The sequence below is a fragment of the Coloeus monedula genome, assembly GCF_965178545.1.
Source record: "Coloeus monedula genome assembly, chromosome: 2".
Classification (NCBI taxonomy): Eukaryota; Metazoa; Chordata; class Aves; order Passeriformes; family Corvidae; genus Coloeus; species Coloeus monedula.
Genome location: NC_138782.1, coordinates 114,621,831 through 114,645,479, shown reverse-complemented (window position 1 = coordinate 114,645,479; position 23,649 = coordinate 114,621,831). Strand labels below are relative to the sequence as shown.

General features: G+C 43.8%; 2 protein-coding genes across 6 annotated transcripts; one reads left to right on the top strand and one right to left on the bottom strand.

Annotated features, from left to right (window-relative positions):
- Positions 1-1,072: 1,072 nt before the first annotated feature.
- ENPP4 (ectonucleotide pyrophosphatase/phosphodiesterase 4) lies at positions 1,073-9,099 on the top strand. 5 transcript variants are annotated; one of them, XM_082302487.1, is made up of 4 exons: positions 1,073-1,199; positions 2,896-3,760; positions 4,686-4,856; positions 7,255-9,099. In XM_082302487.1, exons 2-4 carry the CDS (start codon positions 2,938-2,940, stop codon positions 7,617-7,619), a joined length of 1,359 nt encoding a protein of 452 aa, XP_082158613.1. In that variant the 5' UTR covers positions 1,073-1,199; positions 2,896-2,937; the 3' UTR covers positions 7,620-9,099. The 5 variants fall into 5 exon arrangements, with proteins under 5 accessions (XP_082158613.1, XP_082158615.1, XP_082158612.1 ...); XM_082302489.1 differs by having other exon boundaries at positions 1,082-1,282; XM_082302486.1 differs by having other exon boundaries at positions 1,123-1,250.
- A 120-nt stretch (positions 9,100-9,219) lies between these two features.
- ENPP5 (ectonucleotide pyrophosphatase/phosphodiesterase family member 5) lies at positions 9,220-22,723 on the bottom strand. Its single transcript, XM_082302490.1, has 4 exons — positions 22,676-22,723; positions 19,939-20,808; positions 16,689-16,865; positions 9,220-15,332 (listed from the first exon to the last, which is right to left on the bottom strand). The coding sequence occupies exons 2-4, from the start codon at positions 20,801-20,803 to the stop codon at positions 14,962-14,964; spliced, it is 1,413 nt and encodes a 470-aa protein (XP_082158616.1). The 5' UTR covers positions 20,804-20,808; positions 22,676-22,723; the 3' UTR covers positions 9,220-14,961.
- Positions 22,724-23,649: the final 926 nt, after the last annotated feature.

The following is a 23,649-nucleotide window of genomic DNA, read 5'->3' as shown; positions in this document are numbered from 1 at the left end:
GTGACAGCCTGGGGCTGCTAGGCACCTGCAAAGGAGGCAGGAGGCAGGTTATGGGTATTCTGGGAAAACACAGGGACACTCCCAAGGACATGTCCCATCACAGCTTCACCTCACGGTGCCCTTGTGTAACAAAGGGATGCCCAGCAAACAGCCCCAGAGTGAGCTGCACCCCAGCCCAGGGGGACAACACACAAACCCCTGAGCTCCCTGAAACCACCACCTTGCTCTGTATGGGACAGCTGCATCCCACAGCCCCCATGGCTCCCCTCAGCTCTGGCCCCTTCATCCCGGTGTGTGGCAGCAGGACCAGGGCAGTGATCGTCACCACTGGGGAGGCCACACCTCGAGTGCTGTGTCCAGTTTTGGTCCTCTCAGTTCAAGAAGGACATTGAGGGGCTGGAGCATGTCCAGAGAAGGGAATGGAGCTGGGGAAGGGGCTGGAGCACCAGGAGTGGCTGAGGGAGCTGGAAAGGGGTGGTTCAGCCCAGAGAAAAGGAGGCTCAGGGGGGACCTTCTGGCTTTTCACAGCTGCTGGACGGGGGGTGCAGCCAGGCGGAGGCCGGGCTCTGCGTGCAGGTAACAAGTGACATGACAAGAGGTCATAGTCTCAAGTTGCACCACGGGAGGTTTTAGGTTGGACATTAAGAATAATTTCTTCACAGAAAGGGTGATTAGACATTGGAATAGGCTACCGAGGAAAGCGGTGGAGCCACCGTTCCTGGAGGTGTTTAAGGAAAGACTGGACGTGGCACTGAGGGACATGGTTTAGTTGACAAAGTGGTGATCGGTTATAGGTTGGACTCGATGATCTCAGAGCTCTTTTCTATCTAATTGACTCTAGACGCTGGAAATCCCCCATTGCCCCCATGGCCTCCTCGTAGCCTCCCCACGACGCCTCTCACCGCCCGCCCCTCACTTCCCGCTCCCCCTCCGCCGTTCATCGCGGTGCCACGCCCCCCGCGCCGCAGCCAATCGGATCTCCCGCCAGCGGGCCCGCAGCCAATCACAGCGGGCGGAGGCCGCGCTCACTGGCGAGCTCTTGCGCCCCCTCCAAAGGCCCGTCAGTGTCGGTTGGGGCTGCGTGGGCGGCGGGTGCGCAGGCGCTGGGCCGCCACCCCCCGCTGCCCCCTGTCACCTCCGGTCACCTCCGGTGCCGCCCGCGCGTCCCGGCCCGAGCGGAGCCGGAGCGAGACCTCACGGTGGGGCCCGGGCGGGGACGGGGTGTCCCGCGGCGGGAGGCTGTGGGGATGGTGAGCCTGGTCCGAGTGCGGGTGAGGGGCAGGTGCGCGGGAAACCGACCCGGAGTGCCTGGTGGGTCGGTGGTGCTGGGTGTGTCCGCGCTTTGCAGGCGGACTAGTGCTGGTGGTATTTCACAGCTGGGTTGTTTTGCTGGGTTTGCCTGGGGTAGAGTTAATTTTTGGTTAGAACACGCCGCTTGTGTATAAAAGCACCAGTGCTGAGCAGCTTCGGAGCATTTCGAAGCGAACTCTGCGGGTTTGCGTCTTACTGCGCTGTGGAAAACTGGTTCCGCTTTTTAAAGCACCTGATATCGAACGGGCGATTTGCCGCTGCGTTGCTCTTCTCCATTCTTTTCTCCTTTTTCTTCTTTGAAAAGGCCCTGTCCTCCAAGTCCTCTGTGCTAAGAGATGCCTTAATGCTATTTTTGACAGTCCTTTCTTGTAACTTTTTTATCTTCTGAAGATATTTCAACTGTTGGAGACCGGGCCGGGGGGGGGGGGGGGAAGGGGGTGGTTTCCCGTGTTTTGAATTCCCCTCACTGCTAAAGCTACAGCTAACATTAAAGCTCCTTACACCTTTAAAATAAATGCGTCGTTCTAAGGAGTTTGTAGGAAAGGGTTAAAGGGTTAAAAATGTTGGGAAGACAGCTGCTGTGCCTCCTACAATCACAGTTTGTGTGCACATAAAGGAAAATAAATGATAAAAGAAATATAAAGGAAAAATTTGTTGTGATGGGGTTCTCCTTGAGAAGCAAATACACTGTCTAACAATATTGCAGAAGGTTTTGTGAAACCTGGAGCTTCATTTCCTCTTTCTTAAAGACTGAGAGCATCATTCTCTACCTTTCTGAACAAAGTGCTTAGGTCACACATAATACATTAAGAGGGGATAAAAAGCTTACAGATCATACCTGGCACTCATAATAGTCATCAGTTCCTTGGTGAGAAATATTTACCTCACAGATAAGGTTATTAATTTAGGTTTTTTTAGAGAGAAAAGTGTGGCACGTAAAGGACAGGTTTAAATGCTGTTATGGTAGATGTAGAACAGGTTAGAAGGAAGGCAGAAGTAGAAGTTACTCCTGGCAGTTCTGTGTATAGAATAAGCACTGAGTAAGTGGGAATGTTGAAAGGCTCAAAAGTCTTCCAGCAACTCTAGAGGGTAGAAACTGAAAAAGTAAAAGTGAGATGAAAAAGAAGAATTACAATTGTAGTAGGAAGCAGGTTTCTGACCTGAACAGGGATGGGTACTAATGATTTAGAGCTGCAGAGGACTCTTAAATGTGGGTCTGAAATTGTTCAAGTGCCTGTGCTTGAACACAAGGAAAAATTCTGATTGTCTATCTTGGAATGTAGAATTGTAATAGGACACACAGAACAATGGAATAACTGATCAAAAGAAAACAATTCTTCCTTTCATTTAGTCTGCGGGGGAAAAAATCTCACTGCTCATTTGTTTTAATACATGAAAAACTCTTGGCAATATGCAAGAAATCTCCGAAGTCAGTAGGGAAATCCACTGTTGACTTGAGTGGTTGTTTAGCCTGGGTGTTCTGGAGTTACCCTCCAAAAGGAAGATGTATATAATGTATAGCTGGTTAAACTGGTCACAGCAGAATTGTTTTGGTTATGTGCCTTGTCTTTTTAAATTTTTCAGGTGCATCTGATTACCTGCTGGAAGTACTTCAAAGTCTGCACAATGAGCTCGATGTTGATGTTATTTTTTGCTGGAATACTCATCTGTTGTGCTTGCTCAGCTGGTGACTCGGTACCCAGGTTACTCCTCGTGTCCTTCGATGGATTCAGGGCTGATTACTTGGAAACCTACAAACTTCCTCATCTCCAGGAATTCATTGAGGATGGTGTGCTTGTAAAAGAAGTCACAAATGCTTTTATCACCAAGACCTTCCCAAACCATTACACCATAGTGACAGGTTTATATGAGGAAAGCCATGGCATCGTGGCTAATGACATGTATGATGCAGATGCCCGGAAAAAGTTTTCACAGTTCAACGATTCGGATCCCTTCTGGTGGGATGAGGCAATTCCAATTTGGGTAACAAATCAACAGCAGGGAAAGGGAGCGAGTGCTGCTGCAATGTGGCCTGGTAGTGATGTAAAAATCAACAACATGACCCCTCATTTCTTTATGAAGTACAACTTCTCAGTGAAGTTTGAGGAGAGAGTGGAGAGTATTGTTGCATGGCTGAACAGCTCTGACCCAGTGGTCAATTTTGCTGTGCTCTACTGGGAAGAACCAGATGCAAGCGGGCACAAGTATGGCCCAGATGACACCCAGAACATGCGCAGAGTGTTGGAAGAAGTGGATCAACATGTTGGTTTCCTCATGAATAAACTGAAGGCATCGGGTTTGTGGGACACTGTTAATGTCATAATAACGAGTGACCACGGAATGGCCTCCTGCTCTGCAAAGAGGCTGATTGTCCTGGATGAATGCCTCGGGCGCAGTAACTACACCCTCATAGACAAGACTCCGGTTGCTGCAGTGCTGCCAAGGCAGAGTATGTTTGAGTTTGGTTATTTTTTAAGGCATACACTGAGAATTAAATCTTGTTTATCTTGCCTCTGAAAAGTACACAGTTTATTAGACTGTTTTAATCTTTTGCAAAACCTATGGAGTTCGTGTTGCAGAATTTGGACATAATGAGAAAGCTAAAGAATGATGGTTTGTTTAGAAGTTTGTTTTGGCAATCAGGGGGACAAGGAGAGTTTCTTGTCAAATTGCTGTGGCTGATAAGATGACCCTGGTACAGGGAGGGGGTTGAGAAAGTAGATAGGTACTTAGTGTGCCTGATCTCTTGTTGCTCACTTAGTCTATGCCGCTGTAATTCACAGTGAGCATGAAATAAACCCATGTTGTTATTTTGAATTAAAAAAAGTCATTGTGTAAATTTCCAAGTGAAAATCTAGTCCAAATTTTGATTATTTTACTACTTCTTGTTTTGAGAGTGAAACTTAAGATTCCTTACTGTGAATTCCATTTTTGTATCTCGGAGTAATCCCCAACAGTCATGTCTGAAATCATGACACTGCTGGCCTCTCTGTGGCCAGAATAATGAAAAAAGTGATTCATACGGTTAAAAAAAAAAAAAAATTACTGCATTGGGTAAAATACTGACTCCTTGAGGGGGTGATTGCTTTCTCTTGATTTCTCTGCTTGAATTTTGCCCTTCAAACCCAGATGATGAATTGAGTTGTAGGTCTAAACCTACATCAGGGAGGTGTCTGATTTAAAATGAAAGCAAATTTTGAAATTCACCTCAACACATGTAGCATTTCATAAGGGACATGAAAAAATCCTTTTCTATGTGTTTTTTTTTTTTTAATAATTGTTTTGAAATAATGGAACTTGGGTTTAATGATAGATAATTGTAGTAAACAGGAGTTAATTTCCAGCTGTTTCACATGCAGTTTTTTCGTTGGCAGACAAAGAAGTTGTGTATAACTTACTGAAAAATTGCAACAGTCACATGAAGGTTTATCTGAAAGAAGAAATTCCAGACAGATTCCATTATCGCCATAACAAGAGAATCCAGCCCATAATTCTGGTTGCAGACGAAGGCTGGACAATTGTACAGAATGAGTCCCTCTCCAAGTGTAAGTGTGTGTTGCTCTGTGGTTTGTGTGGGTAAACTGCCTTGTTTCTATTCCAGCCAGCTGCAGGATGGCCCTCGTTTAGGAGGGGGAGTCCTGGCACTGTGCAGGTTTTGGAGTAGTGCAGCACTTTCTAGAACATTGTCAACTTGAGCCTGGAGTGTTCTTAACAGATGAGGAGGATTTGGGGGATATTCTGTTGGCTGAAACACTTTGCCATGTTCAACTTAATAGTCTGAGTTATCTTAGGTTAGCAGTCTGTCTCAAGCTTTCCCTGGAGTGTGGTTAACTTTTTATTGTATATAAAATATATATGTAGAGGTATGTATCAAAGCGTGCAACACACAGCATTTAATATCACAGTACATGTACTAGGGAATGAAAATTAATGGCAGGAAATACTAAAAATAGTAGGAACACACCAGCATGTTTGAAAGACAAAACTCAGAACAGGTGTCACTTCTCAGTGCCTTGCTAAACTGTGCCCTTTCTTCCTGCTAGATGCTATGAATGTCAAATTACACATACATATATATGTATATATATTTGCAGGTGTTCCACATGCAGGGATTTTTTTTTTTGGCAGACAAGGGGCATGTATAATTTACTGAAAAAAATGCAACAGTCACCTGAAAGTATATCTCAAATAAGAAATTCCAGATATATTTCTTTCTTGTAATAGTAATAGCATTCAGCCTGTAGTTCTGGTTGCAGATGAAGGCTCTATGTGGGTGTATATATGTGTGTTCAGAAAGTGATTGGACAGATTCTTTGTAGGAAAATCCATTAATAAAAATTAAATACAAAGGTACCTACTTCCAGGAAGTTTCCGAGCAGCCAGCAGCTTGAAGCTGGTTGGTAGGTCAGGGATATCCCTCCTGCATACTTCCCTGTACAACTGCTGTTAGAGACAGGGTGTTAGGTGGTGTAAAATCCTGGTTTCACCCAGTTTGGCTGATCTTAATGTCTTCCCTTTGCAGAATTAAGTTCAGTTTTTTTCAGTATTTTTACAGAAGCACTGCTTTTTCATGCAAGATGTGTTTATACTTTAATTTCCCCTCGGATTTGCAACACTTATCTTCAAATTGGCAACATGTAGCACAGGTGTTCTCTGATCAGAGTTCTCTTTTTCTTGTTTCTGGTTAGATTCAATGTCATGTAACTAAAAATAGTTAGTAAGTGAATATTTATAAGGAACAGCATTGCATCAGTTGAAGTGAATCACTTTTCAAATCACTTTTATTTGCAAAGGTTTCCCAGAATCAGGCAGGGGAGGTTTTATCCTAAAAGCCTGTTTAAGGTTTATTGTCTTATTGGGCAAAGTGGCAGCACAGTGATTGCCAAGTGTACCAGTACCTCCACACTCCAGAATCATCCTTCAGAGGTGAAAAACTGGGAACTTCATTGGAGAGGGAACCTGGAGTAGCTCTGTTCAAAACAAACAAGTAGTAAAAGGCAGGAAAAAATCTAGAAAGATGTGTCAAAACAAGCAAGATGTAGCAAACAGAATGTGTGGAAAACATTAAAAAGGACTAGTGGAAGCTCATTGAAGTGGTGAGTGTGACCTAATCAGTTGGAATCTGGACATTTTGCATCAGAAGCTTCAGGGAAGCACCCAAGGAAACAGTTCTCAGGGATATTCCTCAGCTGTTACTAAGACATGGATTCAAACTTAAATGCAGTAACTCAAATACCGTGTTGTACATGCTGTGAGAGACTTCTGGCACCTTGGACAGGGTTTTCAGGAACGCTGTTAGGAAATTTGACAATGGCTGCTTTTAGCTGTTTATAGTCCATCTTAAAAACCTACCAGATGTCCAAGTACTCCTGACCTTATAGCTACAAAGGTTTTGCTGTGGGCCCGCCAGAGGCACAGTGATCCTTTGTATTTTGGTTTTCACTCTTTGGGTGTCCCTTCATCCGAAGTATCTAATCTGATAAGCATGAATTGAGAGTATTTAATATGCTCTAACTGAACACCATCAAGGGAAAGGTGCCCGATTTTTAAAAAGTAATTAAAATGTCCACTCTGCAAGGAGAGGTGACTTTCCAAAATCTGAGAAGTAAATGTTTACATTCCAGCTACTGACTCATTGTGGAGTGGCAACCTTCTTTTCAACTTTGGCACGAAGAATGGGAAGGGGAAGGCTGGAAATGTTAAGCACTGAAAGGAAAAGAGATTAATGGGAGGGAGGACCATTGGTGAAGGCCAGTATGGGGGAAGACCTGTGGGGTTTGGGGAAGAGGGAAGGAACTGTGGCTTCCTTCTGTGGTTGATCCAAGAGCTGCTGTGCATTACCCTTGGTTAAAACAGGTGCTTTGGGGGTGAGGGCAGATGGGGAGGGGAACAGTGACTCTGCAGCAGAGGCTGTGACAGTAACTGTGCTCTGCCCCACTGCAGTGGGGGACCATGGCTATGACAACGCCCTGCCCAGCATGCACCCGTTCCTGGCCGCGCACGGCCCCGCCTTCCGCCGCGGCTACAGCCACAGCACTATGGACAACGTGGACATCTACCCCATGATGTGCCACGTCCTGGGGCTCACCCCACGGCCACACAACGGCACCTTCGCCAACACCAAGTGCCTGCTGGCTGATCAGTGGTGCATCAGTGTCCCTGAGGCCATTGGGATCGTCATCGGGGCTTTCATAGTGCTCAGCACTTTCACCTGCATCATCATCATCTCCAAGAACAGAGTAGCTCCCTCCCGGCCCTTTGCCCGGCTCCAGTTACAGAGTGATGATGATGATCCTTTGATTGGATAGCGCGGAGGGAGCCTCGCCCCGCTCCTTAAATTGTGATTTCAGGAAAACAGCTTCAATTTGCACTGGATGGCATTCTTTGTTTGATGCACTTTATCTGTGTAAAATACTGTACAGCCAGACCCTGCTGATTCGTGTGACTAGTGTCCTATAAAAATATTTTCATAACAAAACAATGAACAGGTGGCTTTTTACTGGAAGAGATGCTTAACAAAATAAGGATGCTTAGTTTTTCATTCTGAAGCCTCTGAACACTTTCAGAATGAGACTCCAGTGTAGCTAGCCAGGACAGATGAAATGAATTTTAATACTTGTAAATGATAATTGCTTTTTTTGTATTAAATTAATATTGACTACTTTTAGTGTTCTTGCACCTGTGTTGGAAAGAAAAACTTTATTGAGAGTTAGGAGTTAGCTTTGTTTGGAGAGTATATTCTCGTGTGCCCTTAAATTTGGGGAAAGAGAAGATCCAAGACTTTTGTTTCTACCCTTAGTCATCAATGTGACAAGAAACTTCTGAGAAAGAAAGTAGAAGTCAGTGATGAAAGAACTGGTGCATATTTCTTCTATTTTGAGCAATAAACTATGTGGTTCAGCACTTACAAGCCTGGGCAGGTGGCTCTGACATTTTTGGAATGTGTCTCTGGACGACTTAGATCCACAGATCCAGTTGGGATGGCACTACTGCCTTATCTCAAGAAAGTCAGTTTAACCTGGGAATCTTTGAATTACCCAGTTTCATGGGCTGTAGATGTAAAATTACTGCTCCTAAACCCTGTGGGAAATTTCTCAGGAGTAAATTCTGCTGAAGGTGTTTTTGAAATAAAGGTGGTTCTGCCCTGTGTACCAGCTCGTACTTGTCTTTTGAAGGCTGTTGTGCTAAAAAGAAACAACTGAAAGTTTGATGTGCAAGTCATCAAGCAAGGATTCCAAACTCTTATTTTACACCCTGGAAAATTAAAGGAAGAAGTTAGCAGATCTTGTCTGAAAAAATAAATTCTCTAAAATGTTTGAGGTACGTAGATGCAAATTCCTGATGAAGACCAGAGCTGTTCTCTTAATTGAAACTCTTGATTCTTTGTTAATGGTCATCTAGTAACTTGCTGTAAAAAAAAAAGTTTGACTGAAAAACCCTTAAATGGTACCTTATTTTTCAGTGAGGTTAAATTGTTATTGCTAACCCAAAAAGTGAATTACAGTTACCAAGTCCTTTTCCTACAAGTTTGATGGTTTTAAAAAATAAAGTGACAGAGGTATCTGGTAGCAATGGGGTTTCTCTTTCACAACTTCAAATTCATTGCAATTTGGTGTTGGCCACAGCCTTTTAGCGATCCAGCAGGGACTTCGGAGGGAAGGGGTTACTTTGAACTGCCCACTGAAAAAAAGAAACTTGTTATTTATAAATGTGTGGAAGTTTTAGTAATTTGTGTCTTCCTCTCTAGGGATTCCATTGTACTGATTAAAAACACAATCCAAAACCTAACCAGTTCTTTTTTTTTCCCCTCAAACTACTAATGCTTTACTTGAAAAAGTTCAGATTAATGGAAAGAGGCTCAGGCCCCTTGAAAAATCTGTGCTGTTACTGACAGGGTACTGGATTTTAGCCTGTTGATATTCTAGAGCAGTAGCTGGACTGAACACAGAGTCACTTCCTCATCCTGCCAGATTTAAATTAATTCTGTGCACCAAGAGGTCAGGTTAATGAGTAACTATGAAGGGAACGTGTTGCAGGGTAGAGCCTAGGCTTAGATATGCTGTAAAAGGGAGGATGCTTGAATTCTTGTGTTAGAGAGAGTTTTGTTAGGTTCTGGTAATTCTGCTAATACAGAGTGGGATCCTCAGAGGGTCAGTCAGAGAATTACTGGAGATGCTTTGCATCATCTGTGTTTGGAAAGGCTTGACTGAGTTTACCTTTCTGGCAGACACAGTAAGGCCAGACTGTAGTGTCCTCTGCCTGTGAGGTTTTGGTTTTTTTCTAGAAGCTAAAACTGATGAGGACAGTATTTTCTCCACTCTGTTCTCCTCCTTCTCCCCAGCAGTTGTCACACTGTGTAGTTGATGTGTTCTCAGTTCCTCTGTGGATCCCCTCCCAGGGAGGTACCAAAGTTACCACCAAGGCTTTGGTGACCAGAACTGTAAAGGCTGCCTGAAGCACGGTGGCAGAACTCTGATCTGAAATAGGAATGTTGGTACAGATGGGGAGATCAAGGTTTAAATGCATTTCTCCTCCTAGCTCCTAGGCAGCCCCTTCTGATGAGAACTGCTACAGGCACTGAGGTGCTGTGAAACCAGCGAGTGGCTGTATCTGGTGGAAATCCTTATCACCCTCTATTCCTCCTCCCTTTAGCATGGAGATGAGACAGTGCTAGTGTTTAACGAGAAAGGGTTTAAAGGGGAAATTTAAGAAGTAGGATAAACTATATTCCAGTTGTACTGCTGATTATTTTCATTTCTGAATCTGTTGTGGTCTGTAAGGGTGCTGCGTGTTCTTCCTGGTACAAAGGAGGAACACAGTAGCTCTTGTAAATCCAGTTTCATACAGATCAAGTACAAATCAAGAGAATCTAGAAAAAACATCTTCCTGTCTTTAAGATACACAGCTGATTTATTTAAGGATTATTATTTTTAAAAATAGAGCCTTAAACATGACAAAACATTTCCACAGCCTCATTCTGGTTTGTGTGAAGTATTTCTCATGAATGCCAGTGGCTGATTTCCTCTTGAACGGCCAATTCAGAACAAGAACAGCAAAGCTGTGGCTTCTGCTTCCTCAAGGCTGCGATCAAGGGACAGTAGTTTGTGGCAACATTTAATGACTTGCTAAATAGACACAACTCAGCAATGGTCACAAAGGGCACGTTAATTCAGGGGAACTTCCTAACACTTAACTGGCTTCGCAGTTTAGAGGGGAATAGGGGATATTTAGTGACATTTCCCAGCACTGAAGGCTTATGTTTCATTACTGCCTCCACACAGGAACTCTCCACTCTGGGCACAGCAGCCCTAAAACATCCACCCCTCTGGGGTTCTGTGCTTTCTGAGCATTGGCATCAAGGAAACAGTTCCAGAATTGAGCTGATTTCACCTGACTACAGCTCTGAAATACTGCTTTCAGTAACTTGTTGCATACACACTGCCCGTGAAAATAAACCCACTTTGTGAACCTCAAAGGATCAGACCACAGGGACAGATGTTTGCTCTAACATGCTTGGTAGCATCCTTTATTGCAAAAAAACAGTAACGGAGGTTTGTTAATACGATTCAGATCAGGATTTCATTATGGAAAGGCTGATACCACTATTGAATTTATCATTTTCACGACCTTGCAGCAATTTTTGTAGTTTATCATCTAATAAATACTTACATCATCTTTACTGTAGGACAAACATGCCATGAAAGGTTTGTACAGCAGCATAGATATGGTCAACACAGCATCCATGGCACTATTTAAGCAGGGAAGAAGACTGGGAAGTAAGCCTGTTAAATTTCCATTTTACAGAACAACAGGACCCAACCACTGCACATTTGTCCTTCTCCCATGTGCAGGTCAAGATTGTGTTGTTCACACTTCTGACTGGTGTCCCTATCCCAGCCCATGGCAGGGGGGTTGAAATGAGCTGATCTTTAAGGTCCCCCCCAACCCAAACCATCCTATGATTGTATGAAAAGTCAATTTATACAACACTTCATCTTAACAACAGGTTTGGCAGTGCTGGGTTAATGGTCGGACTGGATGATCTTAAAGATCTTTTCCAACCTAAATGATTTCATGAATCTGATTTTTTTTTTTTTTTTTTTTTTTGAGACTGCATTTCTTGAAGCAGCATTACTGCAGCTCTTGACCAAGAAAGTCTGGAAGATATTTTTTTAGTAAAAGAAACTGGAATCCTATTGGTAACTGATAGCTGTTTTTTCCATATATGGCAGCAAGGTAGGAAACAAGAAGTCTGTTATGTAAGAACTGTGGCCTAAAATTCCTAGGTTCTATCACACTTCCAGTTATTTTTAACAAAGGCACACACTATGCAGAGTCCAAGGAATATTTGGGATGCATACAAGTTGAGACCATTCTCCCCCAGTCATCTGCCCCCCAGTTCAAGTTTGTTTTCCAGAAGTGTTTTAAATGAAGCCAGCACTCCATGCTTGACAGCATTATATCAAAGATGTATTTTAACTTCAGCATTTCCAAACAAGAAGAAACAAAGAAAACATTTGACATCTGTATGCTCCACAGTCAGTAATGAAACACATCATGCATCATTCTTGGTTTCCAAGCTTAAGTTACAAGCCGTACACAGTGTACTCAGATTCGCCTTCCAGTAAAGTTGTTTGTACATCATAGAAAGTATCATATACACAGAAACCAAATCCCACCCAAAAAGGTGTCTGCAAAATGTCACATCAGAGAAAAAGTCTCTATTTTTCTCCAGTGTCATCATCTGTGCTTTCAATTTCATTAAGCTCACACCCAACAACTTAAAACAGTTGGGCAAATGTCCTAACAAGGAACTACCCAAGAGATACCTGCAAATGCACCTAAGAATAAAAGAAATGTTTGACCCTAAACTGAAATACCCAAATGCTACAAGATTCCCTTCATTTTTTTACAAAGTTTTATTTTGCCCTCCTCAAAGAAGGGCCTCACAGTGCAATACAGAACAATTATATCGACAATTCTCATGTTCGTGTCCTCAGCCTACTGAGTATTATTGTTCCCAAACCTTTTGTTGGGGGCAACCTACTGCTCTTCCCTTGTTGCATATTTGGACAGGTAAGTCTAAGTCCCAGATGACTGAACAACACTGACAAACTTTGCCCCCTCCTTAAAACCAAGGGTCACTTTGGCTGATGATAGAACTACACTTGCCACAGTTGAAGTGGAGTTTAAGGAAAAGCTCTGAGATTACAACCCAGTTATTTTTACATCTGCCACGATCACTGCTATGAAACTACTGCAATAAGAATTTCTACTAAAGCAACATGTTCCAAAGTGCAGAAGCTACAGGTGAGGGGTATGGCATTGTTATGACAATTGTCGCTGTTACTGCCTTATCAAAGCCTGCAGATCTTCTTTAAACACCCATTAAGTTTGTGCTACAATTCATTTTTAAGCTGCCAACAAGCAAGAAAAGGTGGACTCAATGCATCAGTTTCCTGTGTGCCATCTACTTTTTGGAAGGTGAGTAGGGAAGGGATTAGTAACAACTCAGAGATTCGGGTTTCCTGCTCCGATTTCCCCAGTCTCTGAACACTGCTGTGAACACGGTACTGCTGTTGTAGTTCAGCTGGAGCCCCTGCAGCTTTAGCTGTGCCAGCAAATTCAACTTCAGGCACAGCTAATGGCCAGCTGCACTAAGAATCAGCCTTACAGACATTTTCCTTCAGTGTTTTCTTAAGAAAATGGCAATGCAGGAAAACAAGGCCGTTCGCAGCACAGTAACAGCACTGAGCCAGTTGCAGTTCACAGGATTTCATATACATCCCCCAAATTAACGGCTGTCTTCCACCAGACCTGCATTTTTCCTGCCTTCCTAAAGCTACTACTACAGCTGAACTTCCAGAATATCCCTTAAGTTGGGCTATTTCATTGCTTTCCCTCTGAAGCATTCGCTGCTCCCAGATGTGGCCTCTGGAAATGTCCACATCTGTCTGCAAGACAGCTTGGTGCTAAGCAAGTGTCCCTGCCATCACAGAGGAACCCAGCAGATCTTCATTAAGCCTGGAATTTAGCCCAGCAAAATGAATTCCGTACCCCAGCCCTCCCCTTGCAGAACTGTCTGTCAGTCACGCCCTTGGTTTGGCAGAGCACAGCCAAAGCCGAAGTGTTCCCATCCTTGCCCTCTGCTGGGGGCTGTGGATACAGCCATCAATTGCACTTTAAAATACTCAGTCTGCTACGTCTGCACGAATTTTGAAAGTTTCTTTCTCCTTCAGGCATTGTACTCAGCAACAAAGTGATGAGAAATACTATCATCTCACCCAGGGAGAAGGGGAAAAGTCTGACAATAGACAACTTTTCTCACTTCAGAATATGTTTTTCATATACACCTCAGCAGCAGCTTCTCACCTACCATTTAAGTGAGCTCACAAAAACCCCCACAACTACACTAGCAAGAAGATTATTGCTACACATAAAAGAATGTGAATAATATGTACCTTTGTTAACTCAGAATTAATATTTTTCCCTAACAGAGGCTTTCCTCTGGAAAAACAAACTCCAGTCTTACACCTTTTTTTATTAAAGTGTGCTTTTTCAGACTTAACGTATATGGCTTAAGATTTATACAGCTGCCCTTAAACTGCATGTGTAATCCTGATCATCCCATTCCAAGGCCCATGCAGACACAGCAGATAAAGCACAAGACACAAGTCAAACTCAGTCTCCAACATCAGACCAGATGCACACCCAGGGACAAGCCTGACAGCACTTTGAAACCAGCTTGAGCATCCATGTTCCTTAACTTATTCAGAGAGAACTTACTCAGAGAAAAGGCTCCATTTGGATATACAGGTGTGGTGCTTGTATGTGTCTTTATCCTGCCAGCTGCATGGAACTCCTAGATTTAGTGCAGTGTACAGGAAATAGAAAAAGTAAAGCTCTACATTTACCTAAAATCATATCTAAAGTGGTAAAAACCTGTATTTACCTAAATAAAATTTTAAAACATTAAGAATCAAGCAGTTTAATGCTGATTGCTAAAGGCAATACCACTTAGATTCATGTTTTGGGGCTACAATTAACACAGTAGTTGGAAGAAATATGTAACTCCCAACTTAGCACTGCATGACCTAGCTGAATAATAATGTTCTTTTCTGCAGGATTTAATCCACCAATTTATCTGTAATAGTGATCCATGCAAAAGCTTCCTTGGGCAGAGAAGAAAAAAAAAAAAACCCAAGGAAGTTTAGTACCATTCAGTGACTTGTTAGAATCAAAGAGACTCAAAAAACCTCTCAAAGAATAAAAGAAAAAAAAAAGGGTGGGAAATGAAATCACCATTTAATAGTCTGTGAAGTGCACCCCAGATTATGTTATTGTCCTAAAATTAGCCATAATAAGGTATTTGAGGTCTGTTGTCACTACAGGTCTTCATACACACAGAGCTTTCCAGGTTTACCTACGGTATCTTCAACCCCTGGAAGATGAAGTGACTGCAGGGTGAAAAAGGAACATGCCCTCTCTCTGCATACCTGGTCTGTACATGCCCCAGAGTACCAATGAATCAGCACCCATCTCAGTTCACTCCACATATTTATGCTGATCCACCTCCATTGTTTATTTTCTTTGTAAAGGCTTATTTTAAGCCTCAAACAGGAGGTGTTTGAGGTGTTATCCCAGGTGTTATTAATCTTGCAGCAGTGGCTGGGCAGCTTCAGTGTGTTGGATTTGCATGGAATTTGCTTGGGCGAGGACAAAATGCTTAACAAAAACTGCAGTAAAAACCAAAACAAGCAAGCTGCCCAGGAAGACTCCTACAACAGTGGAGTAGGTGTCTGCTCCACGGGCTCCAGGAACTTCTTCAGCAAGTATATCCTTCACAGCACTGAAGGAACCATTGTTGGGCAGTGGGTTGATGCCAAGAAGATGACACAATAAGGGGTACAAGTCTGTCGCATTCATGAATTCTTTGGTGACATTCTTTCTGAAAGCAGGCCCAACTGCCAAAAAAATGGGATGCATTTCTGGTACAGTGTTGTCATATCCGTGATTACCAACTAGAAATAGAAGATAGATAAAGGTCAATATCCCGAAGTTGCAAAACAAGCATTGAACCTTTTCCTAGAATTAGCAGAATGCAGAAAAGGCACAGCCATCAGTTATCCTTAGAGAGGTTTAGAAGAATTGTTTTGATTGACAGCACAAATGTCTCCTAGCAAATACCAAGTCTCAGAACTACAAAGAGAAAAGACCTAAAAAAACCCACAATGGAGAACACTATTTGACAAAGAGGGGAAAAAAAGGTGAGCTCATATGGCAGTAACACCATTGTCAATGCCACCCTGGATACACCCAAACTTCCTTCATTTTCCTCAAGGAAAAACTCCAACTTTGCAACTGGTCCAGATCTCTTTGAGAAAATTAAAAAAAAACCATGTAGAGTCAGACTGTCCATGTGACTCTGAATAGACACTTTGACATTTTGTCCAATTTTGTGCACCATCAACTCCTCAACAAGGAAAAAGAACTCACTGGTGGGTGTCCAGTGCCCATTCCTGACAGGGGCATTAAAAACAGGGAACATGTCAAACACATAGGTACAAGAAGCTGCTCTCAGCAGCTACTGAAAAACTTGTTATGTCTTGCTGGTAGAGCTCTTCAGGTTCATAACCAGCAGCAAAGTTCAGAAGGTTCTCAATTAGAAATGTAAGAACTGACCACATGACCCCTGTATTTTAGGTAACCAAGAAGTTACAGTTCACTGTCTCCATGCTACCTATAATAAATTTCAAAACTTCAAGGTGAGGAACTTGAAAGTGATCAGGGTTTTATACCTCCAAATCACTTAGAATGCACTTTTTCCTCCAAGGCAAATGAAATTCACTGGTGTGCAGTAACACAATATCCAAGACTCTTTGTAGCAATAGAATGAGGTTACTCAAGTGTAGCACCCACACAAGCTGAGGATTTTCATAAAGTCTTCTTCCATTTCCAACCCAACCCAACCCTTCTCCAGTAAGTAAGTAAACATGATAAAACAACCCTATTCACCCTCTGCTCAATACATTCAGTTACAACTTTCTTTTTTAATCGCTCAAGAAGTGATTGTTGGTTTGCTACATCCTGAAGGACCTCAAGTATGGGGCCACTAAAACATGTGATTGTTCTTATCTCAGTAAATTTAATGTTTAAAGAAACAGTAAGTGCAGATCCTCCTCCCCTAAGAGTAGGGTGCTTCTCATCCCATCAGGGGAAAAAATTATAAATTTTACACACTTTAGTTTTCCCTCCCAGCCTTACAAATAAAAAAAAAAAAAAAAATGAACATTGGTTGATACTAGGAGAGAAAGTACCACTTAAGGTCTCTGCCTTGGAAGATACTGCAAAACACACTATAAAGACAGAATACTTACACAGAAAACTGTCAGTCTTATTATGTACAATTTCCCATCCTTTATCAGCCACTGCTAAGATGGGCTGAATTTTACTGTTGTGTTTGTAATGAAATCTATCTGGAATCTGCTCCTTTTTATATACAGTCATGTTGGGATGAGCGTTGGCCAAAGCTTCATATACTTCATCCACTTTGCCTTCAAACAAACAAAAGAGACAAAAGAAAAAATTAAACATACCAGTGTGTTTACTGAACTCATCAGTAGTTAAAATACAGCTGAAAGAAGAGGGCAAAATGCCCCAGAAGTGTAAGAGACAACAGTGTGCACAGAAGTTACTGTGAGAAATCCAGAGCCTCAGTCACGGTAACGTCCCCCTCAGCACCAGACTTCACAGCCTGTTCCCAAGCAAGAAGTGCCTTGCTAATTTTAGAAAACCCCCTCATTTCACAGTTATCAGAATGTAAGCTTCTCACAGGAATGAGTTAGAAAGCATTGAGTTGTCTCCTAGAAAAGGAGCCAAACTCTCCTAGCTCCATGCAAAGCCTGAAAGCAAGAAGACAGCTCCTAAGCCTGTTTGTGAGGTAATGGCTGCATTCAGGCCGAATTCTGTCACCCAGCTGGCTGTGACAACAAGTGACACTTTTCATCTATTTTAAAGCAGTTTGTTTGTTGCTTTCCTTTGATATTCAGTAACAGCCAACAGCATGAGCTACTCCTCTATATTCCCAGTGCCTTCTCCTTTCCCTTCCCTAGTCACAGTGAACACAAACCCTCAAGAGCTCTACTAACACTGAATAAAAAAGGCATTTTGCAACCTCAGTTTTAAGTTGCTTATTTCCAGTTTCTGAGCTTGCCTTTCCAGTAAAAGCCACTGAAGAACCACAACCAGTTGGACAAGCTGGCTGGAACACCAGTGCACAGAAAGGAGGAACCAGAACAGAGAGCCAGGAACACAAGAGCAAGTTCAGGAATTGACATCTGAGCAAATTCCTTCACTCCCCACCTCCACTTAAAGCCAGATTTCTATTGCAGGCTGTGCAGTGCACACAACAGATTCCTGTGACACACCAGATCCCTCAGCCTCACGACTCAGGTAAATATTTGTGTGACATGTGCAGCTGAATGCACAGTGTGTCTGCAGTTCCCTTTCAGCCTGCCATTTCCAGCATCCAAGGAATTCTGAATGGATCTCATGGAAAAAAGTTTGGGAGAAAGTGGCCAGTGTTTCTAAAGAAATCATCTTCCTTTTCCCCCTCAATTCCCAGAATAGAGTATAGAAATTCTGAAGGAAAATACGTTAATGTATATTTCTTATCTCAAACTGGCACCAAAAAAAAAAAGAATCATGAAATTAAGAGGCAAAACAAAGGTCAATATGAAACAGCAAAAGCTAAGACATCAGTGATAGTTACAGGAACAAGAAGAGGGACTCTAATGCAGCATTTCTAGGACTATTTCAGTTATAAAGTTAATTTTGCTATGCCAGTTTTCTATATGGGATGGAAGGGAGGAGAAGTCCCAAATATACCAAACTTGATTTTATGTTAATTATTTGAATTATTATATTTATATTAAATAAAAGAAAAAGGCCAGCATCACCAGCTGTGCTACAGGTACCTTCTTTGTGAACATCTAATTAGTTCCCCACACACACTGATACACCAGCATGGTTAAATAATGGCTTTAATCCATCTCTTGGGGAAGCAATATGCAGCCAAACAATTAAAAGAAATTGCTGCATTTTAAAGCATTCAAACTTTTTCTCAGTCTCACTAAGTTTTACCATTCCTTTGGTTTAAGAAAGACAAATGGAATAACAGGTGAAGAATCGGTGTTATGTACTTAAGCATATGTTAGCTCATACCTAAACTGGCAGTGAAACTCATTGTTTTATAATAAAAATCACAGCTGGTATCATGGAAGAAAAGAATTTTAGCTGTGCTCAAAACTAATTCTTGTTTATTGGTAGTGTAATAAATATCTGAATCTCTGGGCAAAATCAAATCCAAGCTGTTTCTGAAATCCACCAAAATGGCTTTTTTACTATTCTGTCATCTAATTGCAGCAGAGATACTGTTTATTTTCAGCATTTAGCAGATGGGAGAATCAAGTTACGCATCTTCAAGTTCTCGTTTACTGCATTAGGGACATTTCAGCACTGAAGTTTACTTTTACAGCTTCTTTATTTGCTAATGAGAACATCCTGGTCAACCATGTTTGCCTCTTTGGGGATGAAGCTCCCAAAGTTGGCTCTTTTATCACCACAGAGAGAAACAGCACCCAGCTACAGGGCCTGCCTGTGCTCAGACAGCAGAAGCCTCCGTTTGGGCATACTCACATTTTAGTCTGGAGTATTCTCCGAATTAAAAATGATGAGACACACTTGTTCATGCACTTAAAGGTCACTTAATTCTGCAAACACCCTCCCTGCCTGGGCATTAAATACAGAGTGCTATCTATCCATTAGTGATGCAAATGTTACAGAATTCTTAAAAAACACCTTTCCAGAAGGTCACCTGAAAACTCAACTTCCAAATTAGCACTTTGTTTGTGTGGGCAGGGGTGTTATTTTCCAGGTTAACACATCTGCACCAAGTAGTTTACAGTACTTGATCATCAAAATAAAGAGCAGATGCATTAGTGACAGTAAACATACACCTGACACTTCAGCAACCCTTCGGTGACTGTAACCAGATTTCAGATTTCAATTCCAACATTATTCTTGCCCATTTTTATCACAATAAAAATGGTATGAATGTAACTGGCTGGCTGTTCAGCATGACGGGGGAAAAAACTCAAGTGAACTACAATAGCTGGCAGCTAATCAAATAGCCAACACAGGCTTTCTTTTTATCAAAGATCCCCATCTGTTCTCAGTTTAGAAATATAATCTGTTCTCAGAGTTAGAAAGATAATTCTTCCACTATGGCTTCAGCATCCTGATGAAAGGCAAGATAGGTAACATTCAGGTGTTATCTATCTAGAGCACCATTCAGCCTTGATAATGCCATTAGATTATCTTACTTCTCACAAGGACTAAAGGATCCTTGGCAATATTAGTCAACAGCAAACAGATTTGCTCCCTTTTCTTTTCTGAAAGTTACTCCAGGCTTTTGACAGAGCCTGCAAAAAAACCAAAGGGATCCTGCAAGTGCTCTTTGTTCAAGGCTGATGTCCTACTGCCACCAGTGCTGCTACCACCAACTCAGTCTATAAAGTTTGGATACTCAAGTATCTCCTCAGGGAACACTACTGCTGTAGCTCCTACCTTCTTGTGGCAAAATGGCTACTGCAGGGGAGTGGTCGATGACTTTATAGAGCTCTCTGCTCACGTACTGATCAAGCTCAATGAGCCTTTCCAAGGATGACTGTGACATTCCATGGTCACTTGTGACTATGACATTTATCACATCCCACAGCTTTGCTTTCTTCAGTTCAGAAATGAGATACCCCAGTTTTCTGTCAATGTCACTGATTATCGCTCCCATAAGTGGGTTTTCAGGGCCCAGAAAGTGGCCCATCTCATCAGGCTGTTCCCAGTACAAGAGACCAAAGTTTATGGGTTCTTCTGATGTAAACCAGGCAATGAGCTTCGCTACCCTGTCTTCAAAGGGAACAGATTCATTGTAGGACATGTAATGTGTAGGCAAGACTCCATGTATCTTCACATCTGTTCCAGGCCACATAGCAGCACCAGATTTGTGCCCTTCCCTCTGGTTCGTCACCCATATTGGGGTGGCCTCTTCCCAGAACTTGGAGTTGTGGGTGTTCATTTTGTTCAGGGAGAAGGTTTCATTCAGGACAGGATCGTACATCTCGTTAGCGACGATGCCATGGCTCTCTGCGTAGAGCCCAGTCACCAGGGTGTAGTGGTTGGGGTACGTCTTCGTTATGAACACGTTTGTGACCTGCCTGACGTGCACCCCGTTCTTCATGGCATAGTGAAAATTGGGAGTGGACACTCTGTAGATGTAATCCCACCGAAACCCATCAAAAGACACGAGAAGCACTCTGGGCTGGGCTGGCTGGTGAGACAGTGCACTTTGAAGACAGAGTAAGAAAATTCCAAGGGCTTTCCAATAACTGCTCATGGCTATTCTGGAAGGTATCTGTCCCCTCTTCTGAGGCAACATGGCATCTGTTGAGCAGAGACAGAAGTTGTCAAAGTCATGACTTAGTTTTAAAAGTGAGTGGTTAAAATATTCCTTATGTATTTATATACTCTAAGATATATTTTACAAAAGCAGGCAAGGACAAGGCAATGGCAGTGACAGGACAAGGGGGAATGGCTTCAAACTGGCAGAAGGCAGGGCTAGATTAGATATTAGGAAGAAATTATTTACTGTGAGGGTGGTGAGGCCCTGGAACAGGTCTAGAGAAGCTGTGGCTGCCTCATCCCTGGAAGTGCTCAAGGCCAGGCTGGACAGGGCTTGGAGCAACCTGGGATAGTGGAAGGCGTCCCTGCCCATGGCAGGGGGACTGGAACAAGATGACCTTTAAGGTCCCTTCCAACCCAAGTCATTCTGTGACTCCAGTTCTGATCCTAAGTCTCAAGGACATGAATTACTTCTAGCTATGACTGGCATTCTTTATCTAACAGTCCTTATTATGTCCTTATCTGACATAGGACACATAATTTCACATTGTATTGGGCTGTGCTCCCCTACCCCAGTCTCCTCCTGTTCTTCCCAAACATCTTCTTGTTTAAAACTCAGTTATCTACTCAAAGCAAGATCCCTGTAAGAACCCTCACACAGAAATTCCCTGTCTGTAACTGACCTAAAATTTCATGCTAATATTCTCCACTTATTGCTCAACAGCATCACAACCACAAGACCAGATATTGCTAAATCCAGTTCTGCATGTGGGCTGTACCAATATTCCTCATAGTTCCCTTTAAGTTCCCATTTTTCAGCAGTCCTCTGGGACTCAGTCACCACTGAAATTCAGCTGGAAAACAGTGAATTTGTAACAATAAATCCATCTTAATATTTAGAGTACATAAATAGCCTAGTGAATATAAGAAGTTACGGTGTAAAAAGCATCTGAATACCACTGCAACAATGGAATGGGATCTGTGGCTGCCCTATCCCTGGAAGTGAAGTTCAAGGCCAGGTTGGACTGGGCTTGGAGCAACCTGGACTGGTGAAAGGTATCCCTGCCCATGGCAGGGGGTTGGAATGAGATGAGCTTTAAGGTCCCTCCCAACCCGAACCACTCTGTGGTTCTAGGATTCTGTGACTTGCAGGCAGTCAAATGTTACACCAAACTTGTGTCTCTAGAAATTAAAATCCAGGCTTTGAGTTCTGCTAAGAACAAACTGACACTCCAGAGATGTAATTCCCCTTTCAGCAAACAACACAGACCCAAAGGCTACAGATTCCCTCAGATCCACCTAATGGGACATTTCTTCCAGCTGAACCTGAAGGACACAAGGCCAACACGCTGCTGTGTTCATAGGAACACAGCTGCCGAATTAGACATAGCCCATAAATTCCCCTTCTGGGGAGGGACAAGTACACCTTGCAGCCTTCTCAAGTGAAATCAAGTCTTTACTTCTGAATTTTACACAGCTAATGACCTCATCATGATCTATAATTCTATTATTCCAACTCCTTAACTGCATGCTCTTAATAAATAATAAATGATGGGTGGTTTGGTTTTTTCCCCAAGGCCTCCTCATATTGTTTTCCCCTGGATACAACCTAAGCACATCTATTGACCCGGGTCTCTGCGGAACTCGGCACCACAAAACCTGGGGGACCCGAGAGGCTCTGGGGGAACGAACCCACCGGACTGCCAAGGGCAGGAGCTGCCACACGGACACACGGACGGACACGACCGACAGAGGAGCGCCCCGGGCCCCGCTCGGCGGCCGCCGGAGCTCAGCACACGCGAACGCCGAGCCCAGGCCGCCATTCCCCACACGCAGCGGCCGCACCACCGCGAGCCCCGGGCCGGAGGACGCCGGGCACCCCCCGAGCCCCGGAGCCGCCCGCCGTTACCTGAGGGGCCGCGGAGCGGCGGGTCCGGCCCGGCCCGGGAGCGGCCCCGGCGCTGTCACTCAGAGCGTGCGGGGCGGGACCGCGCGGGGGCGGGCCCGGGAGGGAGGGGGGGGTGGAACTGCGGACTCGCAGCGTTATTGGGGTCGCGAAAGAGCTCTGAGATCAGAGTACGGCCTTTGACCGAGAGGCACCGTGTCAGCTGAACCGCGGCCCTCAGTGCCATGTCCAGTCTTTCCTTAAACACCTCCAGGGACGGTGACTCCACCGCCTCCCTTGGCAGCCTATTCCAATGTCTAATCATCCGTCCTGTGAAGAAATTATTCTTAATATCCAGCCTAAACCTCCCCTGGCTCAGCCTGAGGCCATGTCCTCTCGTCCTGTCGCTCGTTGTGTGGGAGCAGAGCCCGACCCCCCCGGCTGCACCCTCCTGTCCGGGAGCTGTGAAGAGCCAGAAGGTTCCCCCTGAGCCTCCTTCTCTCCAGGCTGAGCACCCCCAGCTCCCTCAGCTGCTCCTCACCAGACTTGTGCTCCAGACCCTTCCCCAGCTCTGTTCCCTTCTCTGGACATGCTCCAGCCCCTCAATGTCCTTCCTGAACTGAGAGCCCCAGAACTGGACACAGCACTCGAGGTGTGGCCTCAGCAGTGCCCAGCACAGGGGATGGTCACTGGTCCTGCTGGCCACACTATTGCTGGTGCAGCCCAGGTGCCACTGGCCTCCTTGCCCACCTGGGCACACCTGGCTCATGTTCAGCCACTGCCACCAGCACCCCCAGGTCACAGGTGAGGTGTGTGTTTGGGGTGGGCTCCCCAGTACAGCCCTTGTGCAGGTGTCAAGAAGGGCAGGTTGTAAGGGTGTTGCTGCATGTCATAAATTTAATAGAAATTAAATAGAAATAGGGCTGGATGGGCTGTGACCCAACTGTAAAAACAAGGAGCAAAATTCATTCTCTGGACATCTGGAGGTGCTTCTTCAG